Source organism: Astatotilapia calliptera, chromosome 4 (assembly GCF_900246225.1).
Source record: "Astatotilapia calliptera chromosome 4, fAstCal1.2, whole genome shotgun sequence".
NCBI lineage: Eukaryota > Metazoa > Chordata > Actinopteri > Cichliformes > Cichlidae > Astatotilapia > Astatotilapia calliptera.
In genome coordinates this window covers 30,909,305-30,935,371 of record NC_039305.1, presented here as the reverse complement: position 1 = coordinate 30,935,371, position 26,067 = coordinate 30,909,305, and the positions used below count along the sequence as shown (strand labels likewise).

At 41.7% G+C, this 26,067-nt stretch overlaps 1 protein-coding gene across 1 annotated transcript in view; it reads right to left on the bottom strand.

Annotated features, from left to right (window-relative positions):
* Positions 1–24,033, bottom strand: part of LOC113021424 (carnitine O-palmitoyltransferase 1, liver isoform-like) — a 58,819-nt gene extending 34,786 nt beyond the window's left edge. Inside the window, exons 1-8 of the mRNA XM_026166078.1 lie at positions 23,914–24,033; positions 17,914–18,056; positions 9,513–9,652; positions 5,149–5,326; positions 4,272–4,373; positions 4,008–4,145; positions 2,326–2,403; positions 1,898–2,005 (exon numbers count right to left, since the gene is read on the bottom strand). Coding sequence (XP_026021863.1) covers positions 1,898–2,005; positions 2,326–2,403; positions 4,008–4,145; positions 4,272–4,373; positions 5,149–5,326; positions 9,513–9,652; positions 17,914–18,054 — 885 coding nt within the window. The 5' untranslated portion in view covers positions 18,055–18,056; positions 23,914–24,033. The remainder of the gene's footprint in view (positions 1–1,897; positions 2,006–2,325; positions 2,404–4,007; positions 4,146–4,271; positions 4,374–5,148; positions 5,327–9,512; positions 9,653–17,913; positions 18,057–23,913) is intronic.
* Positions 24,034–26,067: the final 2,034 nt, after the last annotated feature.

The following is a 26,067-nucleotide window of genomic DNA, read 5'->3' as shown; positions in this document are numbered from 1 at the left end:
GTAAAAAAGCAAGGTGGGTAGTAGACAGACGATTTTGGAGCACATCAAAGGTTCTGCAGTACCTCAGGAAACAAGAGTCACTGCCAGAATAAACTGACTATCAAAGGCATGTGCACCCATATTACAAAATGGGCTGTGGACTACCTTCCAAAATTAATGATAAGTTTAGGACTTTTTACTCTCAACATTACACCTTCCCGCAGGAAAGCACCTTAATGGATAACTTTAACCCTTTAAGACCCACCACAGAACCAAGTCAGAGCATATCGTTATATTTTTACATGTAAACTGATCTCCTGCTATTTTAAAGTGGAGGTTAGTATAGTCATACACTGGTGCCCTTCCATCCACAGGAAACAACTCACTTTTATATAGGTTGAGCTTGTATCCTGAAAACTGACCAAATTGGTGAAATTCAATTCAATTTTATTAACAATTCAATCAGAGAACAGATGGGTTTGGCTGTTGGAGGGGTGCTTTACTGAGCTGTAGGTCCTAAAAGAATAAATGCCTTTTTACATGCCAGCCCAGCAATTTCCTTCATCACCACGAAGGAAAACAGTCTGTGTGTGTCCGAGTTCGGTTATTTTTTGTGTCACAGGTTAACCTGCTTATACAGAGACCCCCAGTATGGGCTACTCCAGAGCCTTTTCAACAGAGATAGAAACGACAGGGAGCAGGCGCATCTAGTACACGTAGAGGTGCCGCAAAACCCCACAGAGCTCAGCAGCCAGCGCAACAAATTCTGCATCCTTGGCTTTTAGTTAGCAGTTAGCAGCTGTTTCTGCTGTGAAGGGGCCTTTATGTTTCTTGTGTGTTTGTTTTATTTTGTTCTGCTTTGTCCTGTTGTACTTGCAATGGCGTTTTTTGTTTCTGTTTCTTGTTTTTGTACTTGTCCTGAGGGATAGGGCTACTATGTGGTATGGGTAGGGGGGTAAACTGCTTAACGCAATTACAAGATATGTGAGTGTGTCATTATTCTGTATTCTGTTATTTCTGTTCCTTCCTATCCCACGCAAAGCCACCTGGGTCGGCTGGAAGACTGTTTACTTAGCCTGGCTGGGCCAAGGACACTCTCTCAGCTAAACTCAGGATACACACAAGCATGTGCTGTCTACACCGGCTCTCCCTCACCCTTTACTCACCCCTGTTGCTTATCTTGTGTGTCTGTGGTGTACTGACAGTCATGTGCTTTTTGTGCTGGGGTGTTTTTTTCGGTTCTCAAACTGTTCTCCCATTAGGAGCTCAGTCTGAGTGGAGGTTTTTCCCCTCCTCTCACCTCATGTTGTGTATTTTCGTTGTTTTTTTCCCACCAGTCTCTCTCTCTGACATGTCTCCCTAATGTAATGTTTGTGTAAAGTATGTTTGGTCATAGGGTTTCTTTGCATGTGCCATTTAGCATGCTGCCTGCTGTAACCCATAATTTCCTTCGGGATTAAAGTATTTCTGATTCTGATTCAGTTCAAACAGTCATTGTGAAACCTACTTGTTTGTTGTTTAACAATTCTGTGTGCATCTGTTTTTCTTTGTTACTTCAATTTAATAAAAATATCTTTGAGAAAAAAAACTTGTCTTTTATTCTGATCAGTCCAATTACATCTGAGACCATGTGTTTAAAAGCAATGCCACAATATTAATGCAATATTTCCATTGAATCCCTCTGTATTAAAACTGAATCTGAACTTTGAATACATTCTGGTCAACATAATAAAACAGGAGCTCATCATTTCAGCCTGAGAAACACTGACCTTTTTAAGATTACTGATGCAAACTTCTGACAGTGACAGGTATCATCAGAAATTTTATTTTTATTAATTTTAAAAACAAACAGCGCAACAGACGCAAACCCACTCCATCGCATTATTTTTCCAATCTGCAGAAATGTGTGCAGCCTCACCGGCTTCAGTTCCTCCCGGTTCACCTTGCGGCGGTAGAGCAGCAGGGCAGTGATCGTGTTCCCTGCCCTGGCCGCCTGCACTGAGGTTGGTGTCACGTACAGAAAATCCTGGAAGGACCACACAAGGGATAGATTTAAATAAAAGACAACTATCAGAAGATTTTTGATTTAGAACCAGAGGAAGGAGAATGAAATGTTGGATGATTCCCTCGTCTCTCTAAAAACACAGCCAACAAGATAAGGCTAAAAGGTTGAGCTGGACTGACAGGAAGCTCAGGTTTAAAAATGACAACAGGATATGAGGTGTAGATTTAATCAGGATCACATCAGGATCACGGGTAAAGAAAATAAAACATTCTGACTTTAATATAACTCCTAACCTTAGCTCAGAATGTAAACATGTAATTGTATAAAGAAGCAGTGGTTACCATTCCATAGTAGTTACTGTTGACCATTATGGGACCTCGGCTCCTTAAATAGACGTATTCCTCCCACCAGTCACTCACCTAGAGCCAAAACAGGAATCTAAAGTCTTTGTTCTTTTCAAACCAGGAGCACAAAGCATGAGGATTAAAAATTGCAAAATGTATTGCTTTACAGTTGCAAGCTTTATAAGAAAACTTGCAAATAAAAAGGGATAAATTACATTATGCATCAGCTGTGTCAGTAAGGGCACACTGACCGTGCACCACAGAGCAGTGACTCAAACCTGTAACAGTCAAACTCAGCACCCGAACAAGACGCAGCTCCTCAAGTTTAAAAAGTTCAAACACCAGGACGTGAGGACGTATTGTAGTGATAACAGAGGTCGTGACGATTTACAAGGAGGACAACAACAACAATTTGCTTTTTAAATAAGTACTGCGTCACTTCTGTCAGTTGTCACTCACAGATTACAGAGCTGGCAAAAGAACGTTTACTCAAGTAAAAGTTTACTGTGCCCAAGCGTTTGAAGTACTTTCATTAATAAAAATGCAAATACTGAACTTATGCGTTACAGTTCTCCCTCGCTATATCGCGGTTCACCTTTCGCAGATTTTTTTTAATTTTATAAATACAGCACATTGTGTTCTGCGTCCTGATTGTTTGACAATGATCTACAGCCAATCTCGTGCCATGTTTCCTGTACAGTAAAGAATGCATTCAGCTTGTCAAATTTACATAAATCTTAGATCACCAGCAGTGTGACTAAGTGCAGTACTGTATGTTTATAAGCCTTCTTCCCAACAAACACAACAATGTTGATGAAATGTTGCCACCTGCGTATTCCTTTGGTTTCCGTCTATAATACTGGACTTATTTTTCTACAAAGGTTTGAACTTTGAGAGTTTAAACAAGAGAGAAAAGTGTGAAAATGTTCGTGCCTGTCTGAGAAAAGTGTATAAAGTGTGTAGGGAGGGGTTTACAGCCTTAAAACATTATAATAATTGTAAAAAATAAAGTTGGCTACTTCGCAGATTTCACTTATCGTGGGTTATTCTTAAAACATAACCCCGGTGATGAATGAGGGACCGCTGTATATGCTTTAAATAATCATTAAGATGCTGCTATACTTTTCTGCACTACCAGGCGAGCACAGGAAACATTTGTGGCACCTTCACATTAATATGAAGGCTGTGAAGCGACTCACTGTGAGTGACACAAAGTGTTTGTCAAAACTGCAGCAGAACCACCACAAACACATTTAACTCATTCAAAGCTCAGAGCCGGAAGCTTCAGGATCAAAGCAGCTAAATGATGGGCATGTCCTGTGACCTGGTGAAGTTGTTAACAAGCTGGAGAAATGATGAAAATAACCGACATTTGTGTTGTTATATAAACCTGCTGCACCTGCTCTGGCAAGGTTAAAAAAAAAAAAAAGCAGCCATGCACAAATTCATATTCATGGAATTATTGGGGAAATTGTAAAGTTTAGTAATTTGTTTAATTATAAAAATGATATTATGCAGTGAAGAAGATTGTTTTTTGTTTATATACAGTCAATTCATTTAGTTTGGACAAAGGTCAGCGTGTGTTGCCCTTGAGCATGAGTAACTCTGGGTTAGTCAATACACCCTCCTGTACCCCTCGCTGTCAGCTGCACTGGGTGTACTTCCTGCTGAATACCTACATAATTGGTGGCCCACAGAGCTTTAAGTTTCAGGTAGCGTTGGAGGCGGTTCCCCAGATTCGACTCAAACTCATTGGCCAGGTCTGACATGCGTTTAAACTCCGGGTCCGTCAGCAGAGGGCGCACCGACTCCAAGTACTGATAACAGCAAACATTCAGGCAGCGTTAATCTGATTCTTGAATACAAGATGATAAGGATAAGGATGGGGAGAGAAAACAAACTTAAATGTGCCACCATGTGTTCAGGTGTATGTTCACGCTCACCCTGCTCACGGTGTCTTGGATGGCTGGAACGGGGAGGTGAGGTAGAGACGACTGATAGCTGTACAGCAAAGGCTTCCTGCTTGACAGCAACCTCACCAGAGGCTGAAAGAAACAGAGGTCAAAGAGGGGAGACAGTTTTAGACGGTCATTACAGACAGCGTGCTTTCAATAAGAAAATGTAATCTTATCCCTAAAAGAGATTTTCTACCTTTTACAACAAAAACCCTCAGTCTTTGAATATTAGAGAGGGCTGGGTGCGATCTTTATCACAGTTTCTTTAAAGTAAAGCTCCCTTTCAAAGTTCTCTTCCAGCTAGGAGGCAGATACTGCTCCGATCCAAGACTGAAAAACTGGAGCTGTTTATTTAATCATCATGATTTTCAAAACCAGACTCCATGGACCAATCCTCCAAGATCAGATGAACATTCCTACTTCCAAGCAAAACTCACGCTTAAGCGAGTATTAAGTGTTGCTGTAAATCATCACCAGCAGTAGTTGAATTTTTTCTCCCAGTCAGGGCTCTGCAGGCTTGACAGAGTGTGCTGCCATCTACTGTAGATAACAGACGAGCTCAGAAGCTCGAACAAGCCCCACTTAAAAGGAATTAAACTACAAGAATGAGGCAAAGCAAACAATCCAGTGAGACTGTTACTCTTTCAAATCAGAGAAACATGTTTAAAACAGCTTTACATCATTTCATGTTTGCAGCATTTTTGGACGTGTTATGTGCTTGAAAAGAAAAAACCCACACAACACTATAACATGGAACCATTCAGCCTAAAAATAATCAATGTGCTTTTGGTTCATGTTATCCAACATAAATATTACACAGCAGCCTCTGGAGGAAGCTGTGGGACCGAGCAGGAACGTGGCTTACCACCCAGACTTTGGTGGTGTTAGACATCCGGCCGTGCTTTTCAAACATCCACTGGTGGTAGGACAGCAGCAGTTTGAGGCAGAACCTGAGGGCGAGGATGAGGGAGAGCCACAGCAGAGTGCTGAAGACCAGCGCTGACACCATAGTCTGGCCCTGGGCACTGAGGGACATGTGGAGACTGCACAGAGGGAGTGAGATCGCTTTAATGATGCGAGCAGCTACAAGGAAACTTTTTCAATAGACAATAAATAATACAATCTGCAGGAAACTGGGAGGAACAGTCTTGATAAATGACCTTTTTAAGAGATGTCCCGTTGCTCTGTTTGTTACTTTAACAGAGCAGTGGGACATCTCCCATATCTGATAAAATAACTAAAAAAGACAATTTTTGTAATTTTGCCTCTACACACCACCATGGTAATTTACAGCCATATTTATCGGCAACACTCAGAGTCCAGCCCAGAGAGGCTCAGATATAACCAGACAACTGCCTGGTAATCAGTTTCAAATGTGAGGTAATAAGCAGTATTATCTGATTACAGCTACACTAAACACCGATCGGAAGTATTTTTATCTACAGCTAAGAACTGATGCAAAAATAGACTTCAGTGTTAGTGACCAAGACAGCAGCTTTTAGATTCCAGTGGCTCCAAAAACTGCTGCCTTTGACAGGTTAACACAAAATTATAGAATAAATAAATAAATCCGTTCTTGATAAATGCAGTTCTCCCCGAATAATCTGTTACTTTAGCAAAACTGAGAAAGTGTGCATTTCACTCACATAGCTCATGTTTAATCTTACCGTGAGGCTTCTGACAGTATAAAAATACAACAGCAACACCTAGCGGGCCACTGAGGAAGTGAACTGTGCATAGTATTAAAAACAATAAGATGTTAGGATATTAGATGTTATGATATTAGATTGCATTTAAAAAGTAATAAACTCATAATGAAGGCAACAAGCACGGGCAGTTCAGTTTTTTTCTGTAGTCTAGTACTGCACTAGTACAGCTTGGTAATCAGGAAAGTGAGTTTTGACTCTCCTGAGAAACCTCGGTTCCTAGCGTTCAGGTGGATGTAACTGAGACACGCCACCTACCTATCAGCTGTTGGCGAAGACACTTGCTGACGGCAGCGGTCGTCCCCAGCAGGACAGTGCACCCCACCACACCACAAAACTAGTCAGGAACATGACAAACGGTCCGAGATGTTGGCCCGGTCTCCAAACTCCCCAGATCCCAATCTGAGCCAGGATGTTTGAAAAACAAGCCCAATCACGGAGGCCCAACCCTACAACCCCAGGAACCCAATGTCTCCATCCCCCTGGAGTCCCACGTCCATGCCCCGACGGGCCAGAGCAGTGTTGGCACCATGAGAGGGGACCTACATACAGTGGGGCAAAAAAGTATTTAGTCAGCCACCGATTGTGCAAGTTCCCCCACTTAAAATGATGACAGAGGTCAGTAATTTGCACCAGAGGTACACTTCAACTGTGAGAGACAGAATGTGAAAAAAAAATCCATGAATTCACATGGTAGGATTTGTAAAGAATTTATTCGTAAATTAGGGTGGAAAATAAGTATTTGGTCACCTCAAACAAGGAAAATCTCTGGCTCTCACAGACCTGTAACGTCTTCTGTAAGAAGCTTTTCTGTCCCCCACTCGTTACCTGTATGAATGGCACCTGTTTGAACTCATCATCTGTATAAAAGACACCTGTCCACAGCCTCAAACAGTCAGACTCCAAACTCCGCCATGGCCAAGACCAAAGAGCTTTCGAAGGACACCAGGAAAAGTATTGTAGACCTGCACCAGACTGGGAAGAGTGAATCTACAATAGGCAAGCAGCTTGGTGTGAAAAAATCAACTGTGGGAGCAATCATCAGAAAATGGAAGACATACAAGACCACTGATAATCTCCCTCGATCTGGGGCTCCACGCAAGATCTCATCCCGTGGGGTCAAAATGATCATGAGAACGGTGAGCAAAGATCCCAGAACCACACGGGGGGACCTGGTGAATGACCTGCAGAGAGCTGGGACCAAAGTAACAAAGGTCACCATCAGTAACACACTACAACGGCAGGGAATCAAATCCCGCAGTGCCAGACGTGTTCCGCTGCTGAAGCCAGTGCATGTCCAGGCCCGTCTGAAGTTTGCCAGAGAGCACATGGATGATACAGCAGAGGATTGGGAGAATGTCATGTGGTCAGATGAAACCAAAGTAGAACTTTTTGGTATAAACTCAACTCGTCGTGTTTGGAGGAAGAAGAACACTGAGTTGCATCCCAAGAACACCATACCTACTGTGAAGCATGGGGGTGGAAACATCATGCTATGGGGCTGTTTTTCTGCCAAGGGGACAGGACGACTGATCCGTGTTAAGGACAGAATGAATGGGGCCATGTATCGTGAGATTTTGAGCCAAAACCTCCTTCCATCAGTGAGAACTTTGAAGATGAAACGAGGCTGGGTCTTCCAACATGACAATGATCCAAAACACACCGCCCGGGCAACAAAGGAGTGGCTCCGTAAGAAGCATTTGAAAGTCCTGGAGTGGCCTAGCCAGTCTCCAGACCTCAACCCCATAGAAAATCTGTGGCGGGAGTTGAAAGTCCGTGTTGTTCGGCGACAGCCCCAAAACATCACTGCTCTCGAGAAGATCTGCATGGAGGAATGGGCCAAAATACCAGCTACTGTGTGTGCAAACCTGGTAAAGACCTATAGTAAACGTTTGACCTCTGTTATTGCCAACAAAGGTTATGTTACAAAGTATTGAGTTGTATTTTTGTTATTGACCAAATACTTATTTTCCACCCTGATTTACGAATAAATTCTTTACAAATCCTACCATGTGGATTCATGGATTTTTTTTTCACATTCTGTCTCTCACAGTTGAAGTGTACCTCTGGTGCAAATTACTGACCTCTGTCATCATTTTAGGTGGGGGAACTTGCACAATCGGTGGCTGACTAAATACTTTTTTGCCCCACTGTAATATTAGACAGGTGGATTTAATGTGGTGGATGATGAATGTGTGCACTGGTGATTGAGACATGTGATCACCCTTACACTCATGTTGGTTTCAGTTCATTCATGTCACATGTTCAGCTACAGTCATTATAATGAATGTCACTGTTCGCTTTCACCATGCCCTCTATCCTGCCAGTTATATTCATCTGTTTATTAACCTTGCTGTCTGAAATGACTCAGAACATCATGAAGGCAACAGGTGCAGTCAGTGAATCAGTGATGCTTTATGCAAGAATATAAAGCTACAGTTAGTAGTCAGGCTGGTAGGAAGTAGAGGAAAGTTCAGGTTTAAGCACCACACCCACAATCCTCTGTACTGACTCATCTTGTTAACATGCTGAAAAACCTGCTATATATGTATACACAACTCCAGCCCTCCTCACTGTAAGGCCTTAGAGTGCTGCTGCACCTTTAAGAAGGAAAAACTCACACACTTGGAAACACTTCAACTGGACACATAATTCCAGTCCTAGTTATCACAGCAGTTATTGTCATATGGTCCCCATGAGATGTTTTTAATAAAATGTTTCAGGTTTCTGAGTCGCGGCAGCATCACCATTAGCAGCAACACAGCACAGGGACATGAGTGAAACTGTGGGCAAATACAGTGTGCAGAAATAAAAGCTACTAAGCAACATAAAAACATGAGCAAGAGCAAAACTTCCAGAACAACATGGCATCAAAGACATAACAACTGAACTGAGGAGGTAAGGAAGATGCTGGGCTTAAAATAAGCATCACATTATAGTTTCTTGACACTTGATTGGTCTGCAGAACTCTGAGAGAAGTTTGATCAATCATGGGCCTTGCTCGCTTGCTCGCCAAAAGCTCCTTGGGGAAGATACAGAGCTGCTCTCGAGGCGTTCTTCACAATGAATGATTGACAGAACAGCTCTTAGATGTAGAAAAAGAACAAAAAAGTGCTGTGTGAATGGGTGAATGAGCTGTATGAAGTGTTTTCAGTGATCGAGTATAGAGTAAAAGTCTATTTGCAACTGTTAAGTCAGATAAAGTACCCATGAACCATTTTACATTTTCACCACTTCATGTATCCACCAATCATGGTAGCTTCATCATTCTCTGCTGCACGCACACACATACATACACTTCGTCCCTGTCGTCACCCACAGCAGACGAGATAAGAGCAGAGTTTACCCTGATAAAGCTAAATTATGATTCCATGTGCTCACCTATTTTTGCACCTTCAGATTTGCTACTTTGATTAAAACAAAACCCAACAACGACACAATTATGGTCTAATTTGTCTACTTTGCATTATCAAATCATTTTGCCCATTTAAAGAACTTTGCCACTGACATTGCCGTTGTGTACCTTAGCGGCAGGTGCTGCTGTATCTTGGTGATGAGCCCCATGCTGGGATCCGACTGCATGTACATGGTGGCCAGGATTCCTATGGCAACGAAGAGCCAGGATGACGGGCTGGCGGGGTACACTCCTTTAATCAGACTGTTCTGTTAGCAGAGAAAAAGAAACAGGCATTGGGATTATTCAGCGGTGGCTCTGAAACAAAGTGCAGGTCAGACCTTCAGAGGTGAAAAACCATCTTCCATTAGCAGCTTTAATAAGGAACGCATTACAGATGTGAATATGATCCAGCACACCTGGTTTCACAGCTGTGTCGTTTCAGATCATTTTTATAAACTTTGCTCTAAAGCCAAACATGACACTGATGTGTTTCTTAATGTTCTAATCATGAGTGGGGAAACATTTATGGGTTTCAACTGTGTTTGGCCTCATTTGATTTCATACACTCACCAACAAACACTGAAGGTTACAAAGAGATTGTTACTGAACATAATGACTTCCCACAAGTGGTGATGCAAATATTAACAGCTGTCACCCAGAAGGGCAAACATCATACCAGGGTTACCCAGGTAGACCACGTAATACTGCCATGTGCAGTCAGCCCCATCCTGGACACGAATGACCCGCCTACTTCTCACAAAGGTAACAACAAGTAGAGAGTGCCGATTTGGCGGAAACACTGAAATTTAGTCAACGTTCAACTGCATACAGACTTCTGATGTGTAGCAGTATAAAACCACGTGACCACACGTGAAGCACGTCAGTGATTGTGAAATAATAGTAATCCTCTTGCAGCTGAAATGTTAACAAATCTTATATTGACAAAAAAAAAAGTAACAATGAAGGCATTCCCTTCCTGATTAATGGTATTCCAAGTATACCACAATAACTGTCAGTGAAAAGTAATAATTTTGAAAAACAGACATTATGACAGGACAATTAACAACATTTAACCTGTTTGTTTGCATTACTGATGAAGCTCAACACACACAGGCCTTCTCTGGATTTTGGTTGCTGAACAAAAGCTTAAAACTGAATCAGTCGATATCATTACAGCGGTGGTGCTGCCAGCAGGGAAGCTGCAAACTCTGCAACATCAAACCCAACATGGTTGAAGGGCGTTTCTCCCGTTTCTGCTTTCCTTTTCGTTTTCATTTATTGGCTGATATAAACGCCAATACCAATATATCTGCAAATAGCTAACATTGATAGATGTTTTGGCCCAGCTGATAAATCCATCAGGCACAAATCAGTAGAGATATTACAATAAAAAGTCCAAAGTCTAGGTTTTATTTTCATTTCAGTTAACTAAAATATTTTTCTCTTATTAATGCTTACAGATACAGACAGGTTTCACAGCAGCATCAAAGCACATCCTGCAGGTGTTTCAGGAGCATGAGTCCATAGTGAGACTGCAGGTGCACTGTAGTGTTTAAAGCTGAAACCCTTTATCAAGCAGGAAGAAACATTTCGCCTGATATGAGACTTTCTTTAAAGCACTTTGTTACCTCAGCTCCTGCACAGCTGATTTTAGAGATGGACAGATCCGATATTACGTATCGGTATCGGTCTGATACTGACGTAAATCACTGGATCGGATATCGGAGAGAAATAAAAAATGTAATCCGATCCATTAAATATCAAAAAAGCACCTCACAAAACTTTCGACACGGCGTAACTCAGCTCGTAGCACGTCGGAGCAGTGTGCTCACGTGATAGAGCGGCTGTGGCATGCAAGACAGCAGCAGGTTTAAGCTTGATCAGCTGTTGTTAGAATGTATTTATTATTACTTTCTACACCAGGATCTTTTTCTACGTAGCTGACGCTGGTAACTGTGCAGGGGCGGATCTAGCAAAGTTTAGCCAGGGGGGCTGATAGGGCATGAACAGGGAAAAGGGGGCACAAAGACATACTTTTCTTTCTTATTCTCATTTAAAATGTCGAGCTTTTAATAAATAATTATCTGACTCTTACAACCAAAGTTTTAATCTGATGTGAAATGTATAGAAGTCCATTACTGTATATAGTAACTGTTAAGTCTAAGGCTACGTTCACACTGCAGGCGAAAGCGCATCAAATCTGATTTTTTTGACCCTATGCGACCGTGGCTCAGGGGTTTGGGAATCGCATCTGTAACCGGAAGGTCGCGGTTCGATCCCCGGGCTCTCTGTCCTGGTCGTTGTGTCCTTGGGCAAGATACTTTACCCTAGAGTCTGCCCCAGGGCAGCTGTGGCTACAACTGTAGCTGCCTCCACCAGTGTGTGAATGTTAGAGTGAATGAATAGTGGCATTGTAAAGCGCTTTGGGTGCCTTGAAAAGCGTTATATAAATGCAATCCATTATTATTATTATTCATATCCGATCATGCTATGACAGTGTGAACGGCGCAAATCCGATATTTTCAAATCCGATCTGGGTCACTTTCGTATGTGGTACTGAATCCGATACATATCCGATGTTTTAGAAAGCGACTGCTGTTTGAACGGTCAAGTCGCATTAAATCCATTTTTTACGTCACTGACACAAGACAGACGCCAATTATCAGCGCTGGAGAAGACATCGTGAACGCTTCCTGGCCATCCAGTGTAGATGTTAGTGAAACTGTTGGGAAGACAACGTGAACATTTTCTTTGTACTGTATAATCTGCAGATTCTGACAGAAATCTGCAGCTATCCTTTGAAGCAGCGCTCCTCTAAAACAGCAATAAGGATCATTATTAGGTTATTTACATTATTATGTAAATAACAAAATAACTTAAAGCAAAAATTGGGAAACGTGAAGTCCGAAGTCTTTATATTAAGGCCATCAGTCAAACAATATAGTTTGTTCTGGGTCTAAACAGAGCGCGTTGTGTGTGACATCTTCTTTTGCGCATGCGGCCGCTTTGAGCGTTCACACTAGAGCGCGTTTGCTGTCGCATTTTATTTGTAGTGTGAACGAGCAGACAAAAAAATCGGATTTGATCAAAAAATCGGAATTGAGCATCAAGACCTGCAGTGTGAACGTAGCCTCATATACCCTAGTAAGCTATAGTACTTTTTCCTTTGGGAACCATCTGTGCAGTCTGCAATTCTGTTGAAGAAAGATGTTGACTCCACCGTAATTGTCGGGCTATAAGCCGCTACTTTTTGCACAAGCTTTGAACCCTGCGGCTTTTAGTCAGGTGCGGCTTTTCTATGGATTGTCCATGATTTTTGTCATATCGTAAGATTTGTTCCGCTGTTGTACAGCACTACGTTGCCTGGCGGAAGGGCATGTGATCAGACACACAGTATCGGGGTTCAAGAGTGGTGTGTTGGTCACATGTCCATCCGCCAGGAAACATAGTGCCATACGAAGTAGCGCGAAAAACAAACTTCAAAGCAGCGCTACGCGTTCAGCGGGAGACGTGGATGACGAGCGGCGATAAACTTGCGAAAAGCAAGTTATGCTCAACTCCACCGATGGAATCTGACAGCGTGGAAAAGTGTGAAAACATCCACGATCACCAACGGATTTCGAAGGGCTGGACTGTTGCATGATGGAGAGGAGGACACCGCCACGGCCCTTCAGAGGGTGTTTGACTCTGACTCTGACAACGAGGATTTCTTTGGTTGGTTTTGAAAGTGACAACGAAGGAGAGAAGCGGAGAGTGGATGACGAATCCACCCTGAGCCTGTTCGTTTCCGACACTGGAGGAGAGGACTTTGGTGGTTTTAGTGCGCAGGAAGAAGAGGAAGATGGTGGTGAAGGACTGACTTTTCTTCTTGTTGAAGCCGTGTCACTGCACCTGAGCCTAAAAGGTAGGCCGAATCTATTTTTCTGGTGTGCTGTAGGTTACTGTTATGTACTACATTTGTTACTCATTTATGAAGCACAGTACATGTTTCGTACTTGTAATTACCGCTACTTGTACTTTGCATAAAAAGTTATGCAAATATGTACCCATAACTTGTTTTTCACAATATTAATAAAAGTGATTTCTCCAAACAGCCGTCTCTTTCTTGACAATTCCCTTTGTGCATATTCTCTTACATATGATGAGTCAACATTGAAACACCTGCGGCTTTTAGTCAGGTGCGGCTAATGTATGTACAAAACAGGATTTTCCCCTGATTTTAGCTTGTGCGGCTAATATTCAGGTGCGCTCTGTAGTCCGGGAAATACGGTACTTAATTATTCTTGAAAAATAATTTATTTTTTTGCATTTTTTTTTAAACTGCATCAAATTAAAGTTGATTACGTTGATTAAGCATCATGAGGTGGGGGTGGGGGTGGTTCCCTGTTTTTTTTTTGTTTTGCTGGGAGTTTGCAACCCTATTAGTTAGGTTGCTTACTCTTTAAAATACCAGAATAGGGAGGATGGAGCAGGTTTAAGTTTATTAGATTGATCAGTGATGAACTATGAAATATTTTGGGTGCAGTGTATTTTTTGCATACAGGTATAACAGAATAGCTTAAGTGTTTTTTTTAAACTTCAGTTTGAACTTATACAAAATGCAGCAAGATGTTTTAAAAAAAACTGTTTTATTGATTAAAAAACACTATATCGGATTCAGATCGGGATCGGCCGGTATCCAAATTTATGATATCGGTATCGAACATAAAAAAGTGGTATCGTGCCATCTCTAGGTGATTTAACCACGATCACAGTGACAGCATGTGCCTATGGAGCGCCAGGACTGCAATAATGAATTAATTAAATACACCATTAAATAATTAATTAAATGTGGCAATAATTAATTAAAATTGGAATTAATTCATTAAATAAATAGTTATGACACATGTAATTAATTAATTATTGACACATTTAATTAATTATTTAATGATATATTTATTTATTTCATTTTGGCAGTCCTGGCGCCTGGCTCTCATCATGAAATAATTTTATCTGTCAGCCTCACCCATCAAACTCAGGGGGCGGGGTTAACGCTGATCGAGTCAAAACCATTGCTTTGGCCTGGTGGCCATTGTTTCTAGCACACAACAACCGGCATGTGGAAGCTAACAGAACTGAGCTTTGAAAAACCCTGTTTGTGTGTCACCAAATACCGTTTTAATATTTTTTTAGCCGAGAATGTAGTGGTTTAATCTTCATGTGTCTGGTCGGTTTGTCAAGATACAGCCTCTTTGCAAAAGTGTTTCGATGATTTCGGAGATGTCTGCCCAGTCTCACGGCAAAGCGTGGGATAGACCCGCTCGCCTCGCAAGCAATCCCACCGACAAAGCGCAGGCCCCGGTACACAGCTGTAGTAACCCCCGCTGACTTCTTTTACTGAGGTTATATTTATCGCTGTTTTATTTCCTGATGTTCTTATGTGTCCTACGTGTTTCAGTCGCCAATTCTGAATTATAACTAACATTAAAAACATGTTTAAGGAGGAGAGAGAGCAAATAAATCTGTTTAACATCTGATCTTTGGGTTTTTGTTCAGTAATCAGCGTGACCTGTGTATAAACACATAAAAGAGATAAAGTTGGTGTTTCCGTCATGTAGTAACTGCTGGCTTTAACTGTACAAAGGTTGTTCGACACTATGAAACACATACAGACTTCATGATGTTCGGCTAATATTTTTATTGTGAATATTAATCATGCTGACCTCGCTCTGTACACCACGCAGCGAGGTCAGCATATCCACGATATCCTCAGCTCCATGAGTTAACACAAAGTTTCCCAGCTGACTATCTAACTGCCAACCATTCCAGAGACGTGAAAATATACAGCATAAAGAAAAGTGTAAGAGACTCAGCAGCAGATTAGAATAACAGTTATACATTTAATAAATCACCAAATGAATCCAAGAAACGAGCAAACCTGTTCCGACAATTTGAATTTGTATTCCCTCAGCTGCAGACTCGCTGCTGTTTAAATGTTTGAAAAGGAAGATTAGATATAAAAAACGTCAAACATAGACTCAGTCTGCCTTCACATTTGATATGAGGCCAGCACGTATAGTGGCTGTGTCCTGTTTTAAGATCATACATGTAAAATTGTTGTCTGACCTCCGTCGATCCAGCCGCTCAGAGTCCGTGGTTACCATGGTTACTGCATAAGCAGCTATAATGTTAACAGCTGGCACTGAGGAAACCTACCGGCAGCATGGGTGTTTATGTTTTTCATTGCAAAAGAACCGTCTGAATGGTCAACTGAAGTTAACTTGGATAAATTATAGTTAAGGAGTATCACAGATAACGCCTACGTGAGCTGTGCGACTGTTCACCACTACACTGAAATCAGCAGGCTATTACTGAAATACACGTGCTATATCATAAACTATGATATAAATAGGGAGGTCCTATTAACATGTTTAGTTTTACAGGACACCTTCCTGCCTTTAGTCTCCTTCATGAGCGGTATTAGTTTTCTTCTAACATCCAGAAGTCTGCACGATGTGTTTCATAGTTTGTAACAAGCCTTTGACAGGTAAACATAACATGACCGAAAAAGCAAAAAAAAAAAAGAGAGAGAGAGAGAGTGTTGACATAAGAAGAGAAAATGCTCTCAATTATGGAGACAGACAAATGGTTCATTTATGTTTGATGTGTGGTTTGCATTTGTGTGGCTGTTAATAAAGTCAGTGCGCTCTAGGGGGCGTATGCATTCATCAAAATGGCCGAAGGCTGATGTGTGTTTATTCCTCCCTAAATATCGTCGGTGAAGTTTGCCATGCACGTCAGATTTTCCTGCGCATTTTTATACCTCTGCCAACAGAGAGAGAGAAAAAAATCACATTCTAACAGACAGCTGGTGCTTAGAATACAGTTGAATAACTATTAAAAAACAGATGATATAATATTTCTGTCCAGGTTGCAGACTTCATGATGAACATGCTGTTGCAAACTCTGCTCCTCTTGGTGGAAATGTGCCTTCTCTTTGTATAAAAACATTTTAAAAGTCAGTTTAATCTCAGAATTCACTGTTAAATCCAAAACACACCAGATAAAGAAAAACGAATAGTTCAGTCTAACACATGTGCCAGTGAACCATTAAACGTCTGTGAAACTATGCAGTTATGAAACGTAACTTTAACCTCAGCCAAACCGATTTGCTCAGTTGTAAATAAAACAGCGAAGTAAACGTGACCCGACAGACAGAACCTGAGTGAATGAAGTCCAGCGTTTAACCACTGAGAGCTAAAACTCAGCTGAGGTTTCAAAGCTGTGTGCCGGTGATTGGACATCAGCCGCTGATGAAGCTGTTCGCCTATAAAGTGCTCTGTAAGGAAACGAGCTCCAGCAGCTCTGCGCTCGGGGAAAACACTATATTTACTTATCTTGTGCAGAAAAATGCGCTGACATTGCTTTATATTGAGCACCGGCTGCCCAGTTAAACTGTGACTATCACCAGGTAACGTAGGCGTGTTTCTTGAATTAGCAGCAGGTGTTAAACAGCTGACAGATGAGGAGGAGGATGCATGCAGGTAAACTGAGGGTCTGTTGAGCTGATCGCTGGTTTCGTGAGAAAAATGTCAGCTCGTTCTTTATGTTACAGAAGCACAGAGACACAAGACCAGGCGGAAAGAGACGATCGTTCGGTGAAAATGAGAATCTGCGAATGCAACATGTGGAACACGGAGAGTGGAATATGTAAACAAACCGGTTAACGTAACCCCCTGGGTGCACTCTGCATGCTAACTGTTAGCAGAGCTAGTGAAATCTCTGAAAACATCTGAGCACTTTTGCAAACATGTTCTATGTTGACAACCTGACCAGACATACGGCGCGACATTCGCGGCTAAAACACTGTTAAAAGTGTAGCTGGTGACAGAAAAACGGGGTATTTTAAAACTACACCACCACCATTGCTGCCTGTGATTTGATCTGCATTCTGGGATACCTGGCTGCCCCAAGTCTACACAAGCAATCGATTATCTAGGATCGACCTGTTTTGACTTACTTTGCACGGCAACCAATCAAATGTTAGAGAAGCTGCATGGGCAGCGTTAACCCCGCCTCCTGAGTTTGATGGGTGAGGCTGACAGATAAAATTATTTCATGATGAGAGCCAGGCGCCAGGACTGCCAAAATGAAATAAATAAATATATCATTAAATAATTAATTAAATGTGTCAATAATTAATTAAATGTGTCAATAATTAATTAATTACATGTGTCATAACTATTTATTTAATTAATTAATTCCAATTTTAATTAACTATTGCCACATTTAATTAATTATTTAATGGTGTATTTAATTAATTCATTATGGCAGTCCTGGCGTTCTATATGTGCCACCCATTCCACCTGGAGTCTCCTCCAAGCATTAAACATTTATGGGATTCTCATACCTTTGTCCCCCCCCCCACTAGTACAATTTTGCATTTTGAACATTCTAATGAAATAAATGCTTTAAATGAACAGTAAACAACTTTTTTTTTAAAAATAAATCGTACACAGCCTGATTAGTCTGGGGTTGTGATGCTCACCCTCACGCGGCTGACTCGCTTCTTCCAGGATCGTACTCCAGACAGGTAGATCTGGTTCAGCGCCTGGTAGGACAGCTGCAGATCGATGCCCTCTGGTGTTATGGTGAACTGGAATGCCACTGCCTGGTGGGCCTCTGCCATTTCTATGGAAACACAAGCACAAATGTGAACACCAAGAGGAAGCGGTGTTTTGTTTACTTCTTATCTGATCCAAAACTAAACTCGATCTCTGCAGCCAGGAAACCATCATGACTTTGACTGTGATTGTGGAGAAGAATTTCATAACCTGTAAATTTTTGGCTTGCTTTATGAATGAACAGCCAATTTGATAAGCCTCAACGTAGCTCTCTGCACGATATTGTTACACTAATTTAATGAATCATTGGAATGTCGTTGTCTCACGGCAGCCCCATGCACACAGAGTACATGCTGCTTGCTGTTTGACTAAACCTGCAGTTGCACAGTCTGTTTCAACACTGAACTGTGTAAACAGCAGCCACCACGCCGACACGTCTCATCCTCAGTGAGCTCCACGCAACACATTTAATAACTTCAGTGGCATTTCTGGAACAAGCTAGATTTTGGCTTGTATAATTGCATATAACTCATCCTTTTTCCTATCAGACTTAAATTTCTGACCAGGATTTGGCAAGTCTGAGCAAATACCATCGTGCCTTCAGCAGCAGACAGACAGACCAGGTTTAACAGGAGGAACACGAGTCTGACAGGCAGTTTCACTGGAGGACTGACTAAATACTCTGAGTCACCGCTGCTCCTTGTTAGCGGAACATTGAATGACATCACTGGTTTCTCTGATGTTTTTTTGGAGTAAGGGTTCCGTTGAGGGGCAGGAGAAGAGCCTAGAGGGGCCACATGCAGACTAACAAAGTTTCAAGTAAAAGATGGTGATCCAACACCCATGAAGTTACAGAAAGCAGGCAACACACAATCTTTGAAGTCACGTTGCAGGGAGCGTGTTTGTGTTATTGCTTCCTCTTCTCGCTGCGCAGCCAAGCAACTGATTGCCACACATTTCTCACTTCCAACAACTATTTCTCTGCTGGTGTGTGTGAACGTGGGAGGGGTGGATGTGGACAAGCAGACACTGTCTCACAATGAACGCAGTTGCTGAAACTTTGCCCGAGGACACAGAACTGTTGTGTTCTCGGGAGGACGGATGAATGATCTGGATTCCTCCATAACCATAACTTGTGAACCCAAACAAGGTTTAACTGCCTTGTTTAAAAGCCCCACAGTGCTGGATTTCATTAGTACAGAGGTTCAGTCTTGCTTAAATAATAACTTGTGAGAAAAAAATAAATATTGGTAGGTGCTTTAATCTTCAACTGACAATATTTTGTATGTGTATTTGCTGACTAACTTAATAACTTGTCCGATATCGGTTTGTAGCAGCTAGTGTTGGGCGATATGGAAAAAATATTTATCACGATATGAATTATTTTATATCACGATAACGATATATATCACAATATACCACCTGACCTGTGGTCATATGGAAAGTATGCAGTCTGTAAACAGCGAGCGCAGAGGGTGGAGTCATTGTTAATGAAATGGATGGTTATGCTCATGTAGGACTGCGCATCTCTGCTCGTCCATAGGTCAGTCGTCAAAGCATAATGCACAACACTGCAAACATCCTTCTCTTCTTTGGCCCGGCATGCGTCATATAAGCGAGGCAACTCGACTTTACTGAAGTGCTTATGACCGGGCATAACGTACCTCAGATCAAGGACTTTGACGAGGTCATGAAAGCTGTCCTTCTCAACTACATAAACAGGGGCCATGAATTTACAAATGTAATGCGAGACGGCTCCTGTGGTTTGTTTATGGCGCTTGGACGTTTTCTCATAAGAGCCTTGTGTGAAAGACTGCTATATCTTCGGCTGGCTATAGTTTTTCTTTTCCCAACTTGCTGCAAAAAAACAGCATGTGCATCAAAATAAACGATTTTCAACAGTGTAATTTGAGTTCTAAGCATCCCAGAAATGATACAGAAACGCATAAAGTCAAACATAACTTTTAAAAACACCAGTATAGGCTTATAAGGCCCTGAAGGTAAAAAAAACAAACAAACAAAAAACTACATTTTCCGCGAAAATGACGTCACTTCCGGTTCCGGGCAGGTAATGGCGGACATGCGATAGTTCGCGCTGACCAACAACAACACTTCCAACATAGGAAGTGTTATGAAAAGTTGTTCGGCAAAGCGTGTTTCTGGAATATTATGTTTTTGTTGCTGCAAGTGCTTTTTATGCAATTTTTGCAAAGCTATATGTGGAAGGAAACCGTGACCGAGGACAAGCTGGTAGCATAAGATTTAAATGGTCTGTATTTGTATAGCGCTTTTCTAGTCCCTAAGGACCCCAAAGCACTTTACACATTCAGTCATCCACACATTCACACACTGGTGATGGCAGCTACATTGTAGCCACAGCCACCCTGGGGCGCACTGACAGAGGCGAGGCTGCCGGACACTGGCGCCACCGGGCCCTCTGACCACCACCAGTAGGCAACGGGTGAAGAGTATTGCCCAAGGACACAACGACCGAGACTGTCCAAGCCGGGGCTCGAACCGGCAACCTTCCAATTACAAGGCGAACTCCACAATCGCCCCAAGATGTAAGTACAACTCCTCCGGTTTCATATGCAAAAAAAATTATTGCCCTAGCTTACATGGTTCCAGTTATACAGGGATTTAAAAATAATTAGGCAAAACGGAGCGTGCCCACTCCGACCGGTTAATGACATATTTTATGTAATAATTTATAAAATTAGGTTAGAAACGATAGAAGACAAATGGCACGATAGACACTTTTCTATCGTCCACACGATATATATCGTCATATCGCCCAGCTCTAAATGGTAAATGGTAATGGTAAATGGCCTGTATTTATATAGCGCTTTACTAGTCCCTAAGGACCCCAAAGCGCTTTACATATCCAGTCATCCACCCATTCACACACACATTCGCACACTGGTGATGGCAAGCTACATTGTAACCACAGCCACCCTGGGGCGCACTGACAGAGGCGAGGCTGCCGGACACTGGCGCCACCGGGCCCTCTGACCACCACCAGTAGGCAACAGGTGAAGTGTCTTGCCCAAGGACACAACGACCGAGACTGTCCAAGCCAGGGCTCGAACCGGCAACCTTCCGATTACAAGGCGAACTCCTAACTCTTGAGCCAGCTCTAGTAGCAGCTCAGCAGTTCTGGGTCTTCTTTAGTCACCATTTGTCTTTCATGATACTTCAAATGTGAAAAGTCTGGACCGCAAGCCATTCAGCAGCCGGACTAATTTACTAAAATGCCATGCTGTTGTAATAAGTGCAGTGCGTGGTTTAGAAATGTTTTGCTGAAATATGCCAGGCTTTCCCTGTAAATTATGTCATTTGGATGGAAGCAGATGTGCAAGCTGCAAATCACAAATTTTTTTTTGTGAGCATTCATTTTGTCAGTTCAAACATTTGATGCATTTTCTCTGTTCAACTCCAAATAAAATATGGGTGCATGAAATTTGCAAATCTTTGCAGTCTGTTTTCATTTACATTTTACCCAGGGCACCAACTGTTTTATAACCTTGCACTGTTTTTGTAGTTACACTGTTAAACTGCTTTACTGTCAAGCAGTTACACACTTCACTTGGAATTTCCAGGAAAAACATCACTTGGGATGCTTTTGTGCTTATATTTGACTTATGCTGTGTCACTATAATGCTGCTGCCGGCAACTTGTGGCAATATATTTATACTCTAAACTAGAGATGGACCGATCCGATATTACGTATCGGTCCGAAACTAGCGTAAATCACTGGATCGGATATTGGAGAGAAACAAAAAAATGTAATCCGATCCATTAAATATCAAAAAAGCACCTCACAAAACTTGCGACACAGCATAACTCGGCTCATAACCGTAGCACGTCGGACCAGTGAAAAGGGAAAAGGGGGCACAAAGACATACTTTTCTTTCTTATTCTCATTTAAAATGTCGAGCTTTTAATAAATAATTATCTGAATCTTACACCCAAAGTTTTAATCTGATGTAAAATGTATAGAAGTCCATTACTGTATATAGTAACTATTAGGTCTAATATACCCTAGTAAGCTATAGTACTTTTTCCTTTGGGAGGGAACCATCTGTGCAGTCTGCAGTTCTGTTGAAGAAAGATGTTGAATCTATTTAATATTTATTGAAAAATAATTTATTTCTGTGCTTTTTTTTTTTTTTTTTTTTACACACTGCATCAAATTACAGTTGATTACGTCAATTAAGCATCATGAGGTGGAGGGTGGGTGGTTCCCTATTTTATTTTTATTTTTTTTGCTGGGAGTTTTAAAGCCCTATTAGTTAGGTTGCTTACTCTTTAAAATACCAGAATAGGGAGGATGGAGCAGGTTTAAGTTTATTAGGTTGATCAGTTTTGCTGAACTATGAAATATTTTGGCTGCAGTGTATTTTTTTTTTAAACATACAGGTATAAAAGAATAGCTTTAGTGGGGGGTTTTAAACTTGAGTATGAACTTATACAAAAAGCAGCAAGATATTAAAAAAAACTGTTTTATTGATTAAAAAACACTATATTGGATTCATATCGGTATCGGCAGATATCCGAATTTATGATATCGGTATCGGCAGATATCCGAATTTATGATATCGGTATCGGACATAAAAAAGTGGTATCGTGCCATCTATACTCTAAACGAGGTAGTCTGTCATCAGTGAAAGCCACGACAGATGTTTTCCACCACTTATGTTTAAACTAAACAACTACACTTCTCCCCCCACCTATGTAACCAGAAACAGGTGAAACGGACACTTGACCTTTCACTGGCTTTGCACACTTCGACTAGCTACAAGCCATTGCACCTTTTCTAAATGACCTCTGTAAATTCCTATAGGATTCCAGTCCTGTGTGAATGAGACGTCGACAGATGTTTTTTTCTTTCTATCGGGTTTGTTTTTCTTTACTCGAAGAGTTTAAATTATTGGTGGAGACAATTCAATAATCGCTGGATATTAGTGGGGACATGTCCCTTCCGTCCATGCCAAATCTACGCCCTTGTGTTCTAGTAGCGTTAGTAAAACTACGAAATGGACTGTCTTGCTGAAGCATCTGAACAACGTAGACAAGCTGGTTTTTCCTGCCGTTGGCGCGCGTGCACACGAGGAGGCGCGCGTGCACACGAAAGCATTAACATACACTACCTTAATGTAACGTATAGCCAGTAGGAAAGCTGTTTCTAGCTTTTTAACACGGAAGTTAAACTAGCACACACCAAACACGGGTGCTTTAAACAGTGGTTTTAAACTCTTACCAGTCTACTTAACTACTATCTTAATTATCTTGCCCACCGATCTTTCAGACTGAGAGTTAGATGCCATAATTAGCTTCGTCAAACTTTGTTTTGGAATGTCTTGCATATTCTTCTTTGTATGTTTCTATATTTACACCCGCCCATGGCACAAGGTCAAGTCCAATGAGTCAGTTCTGTTTGGTGTAAGGGCTTGTCCCAACTCACCAAATCAATACAAGGGAATAATGATAGCAGATTTGAGTATCGGGGAACTTTCCCACCACCAACCCGTCCTGGATACGGCTAAGCTCCTTCCATTCTTGGTAAAGAAAATGCCAACAGTGCAGCCATCCTGCTCACTCGCAATCACTTTGTTTTGTAGTCGCTTCTAAGTGTGGAGCGTGAGCTACCAAACAAAAACAGCTGCCACTAAAACCCCACACCGAGATCACTTGTGTGAACTACACCGTGTTAGTTAGCATATATATATACTGCAAGTGCACATTACTCCCATTTCACTTCAACTTCACAGTGGTCCATTCATGCTCGACACCAGCTTCCACCCCGCGAGATTCACAAAAGCCAAGAGCGCGGAAAATGTCCAGAATAGTTTAAACTGAGAAGTTAGATTTTTCTTTTAAGGTCGCAGTTCAAACAGTGGTCTTCAAAGTTAATCTAAACGTACCTCTGCAGTTTCTCCGTGTGAAGTTTAATACGCAGACGCTGGTACGAACCGCACCTCTTCCAGCAACAGAGTGCACGCCACAGATTGAAAACCCCCAACCGCTCCGCCGTCTGACAGAGATCGTCTCTATGTACAAAGATGCTGCACTCTCACACGCTCATGGGCCTTAATGTGTACGCATAATGGACATATGGCAAATAACATGAAATTGACACAAAGTTATAAAAATACATAGAAATGAAGTGTGTGTGTGTGTGTGGGGGGGGGGGGTATTTATGTCACTTTGACATAAATACATCAAAGGCAAATGTATTTATGTCAGAGTGAGACGTCTTTGCTGTAAATTTCTCCTCAAAAAACTACTGTCAGTGTAGGAAAACCCGCCCACTTGTGATTATAATACGCTCCTTTTTCTCATTAATTATAGCTTCTGAATTACATGAACGGGACCCTGGTAAGCAACATCTAGAAAACAAAAAGAAAAGAGTGCGAGACAGTCTTAGTTTGCCTTTATTTTATTTTTATTTTATTTTATTTTATCCCTCTACTGCATGACTTTTTAATTTTGGGGAAAAAAATTATTTCTCCCTATTTTGGGGGAGCTTTAGGGTCCCTAATAATATATCAATCATAAATTTGACACCCAGCCCCCCCAAACAGATATTGGTGTGTTGCTTCAAGGCAACACTGTGCGACAAGGGTACTAAAATGCCAAGTTATTCTATAATAAGTTGTATTAGTACAAGGATAAACAAATAAATACACAACAAATAAACAATGTAAACATTTCACAGAACAATAAAACACCAAAATGTCCAACATTTGACCCTAACCCCATGCACGCGCACGCACACACACACAAACAGACACACACACACACGTTGTGTTTCCATCACTTTTGGGAAATTACATTAACTTACCGTAATTGTCGGGCTATAAGCCGCTACTTTTTGCACAAGCTTTGAACCCTGCGGCTTTTAGTCAGGTGCAGCTTTTCTATGGATTGTCCATGAGCGGATTTGTTTTGTTTGTTCCGCTGTTGTACGGCACTACGTTGCCTGGCGGAAGGATCGGGGTTCAAGAGTGGTATGTTGGTCACATGTCCATCCGCCAGGCAACGTAGTGCCATACGAAGTAGCGCGAAAAACAAACTTCAAAGTAGCGCTACGCGTTCAGCGGGAGACGTGGATGACGAGCGGCGATAAACTTGCGAAAAGCAAGTTATGCTCAACTCCACTGGTGGATTCTGACAGCGTGGAAAAGTGTGAAAACATCCACGATCACCAACGGATTTCGAAGGGCTGGACTGTTGCATGATGGAGAGGAGGACACCGCCACGGCCCTTCAGAGGGTGTTTGACTCTGACTCTGACAACGAGGATTTCTTTGGTTGGTTTTGAAAGTGACAACGAAGGAGAGAAGCGGAGAGTGGATGACGAAGCCATCCTGAGCCTGTTCGTTTCCGACACTGGAGGAGAGGACTTTGGTGGTTTTAGTGCGCAGGAAGAAGAGGAAGATGGTGGTGAAGGACTGACTTTTCTTCTTGTTGAAGCCGTGTCACTGCACCTGAGCCTAAAAGGTAGGCCGAATCTATTTTTCTGGTGTGCTGTAGGTTACTGTTATGTACTACATTTGTTACTCATTTATGAAGCACAGTACATGTTTCGTACTTGTAATTACCGCTACTTGTACATATACCTAAAAAGTTATGCAAATATGTACCCATAACTTGTTTTTCAAAATATTAATAAAAGTGATTTCTCCAAACAGCCGTCTCTTTCTTGACAATTCGCTTTGTGCATATTCTCTTACATATGATGAGTCAACATTGAAACACCTGCGGCTTTTAGTCAGGTGCGGCTAATGTATGTACAAAACAGGATTTTCCCCTGATTTTAGCTTGTGCGGCTAATATTCAGGTGCGCTCTGTAGTCCGGGAAATACAGTACATTCATTTCCTGGAGACTTATCCTGACTCTACCCATCACAAGTCCCTGCCTGAACCTTACCCTAACCCTGACTCAAGCCTTCACCGTAAAATTGAATGATTTACCTTGCAATTTGTCCCCATAAAGTAGGCGAGACCTCACAATGTGAGTGTGTAAACAAATTTGTGTCCCTACACCAATAAGTAATACACGACCACACACACACA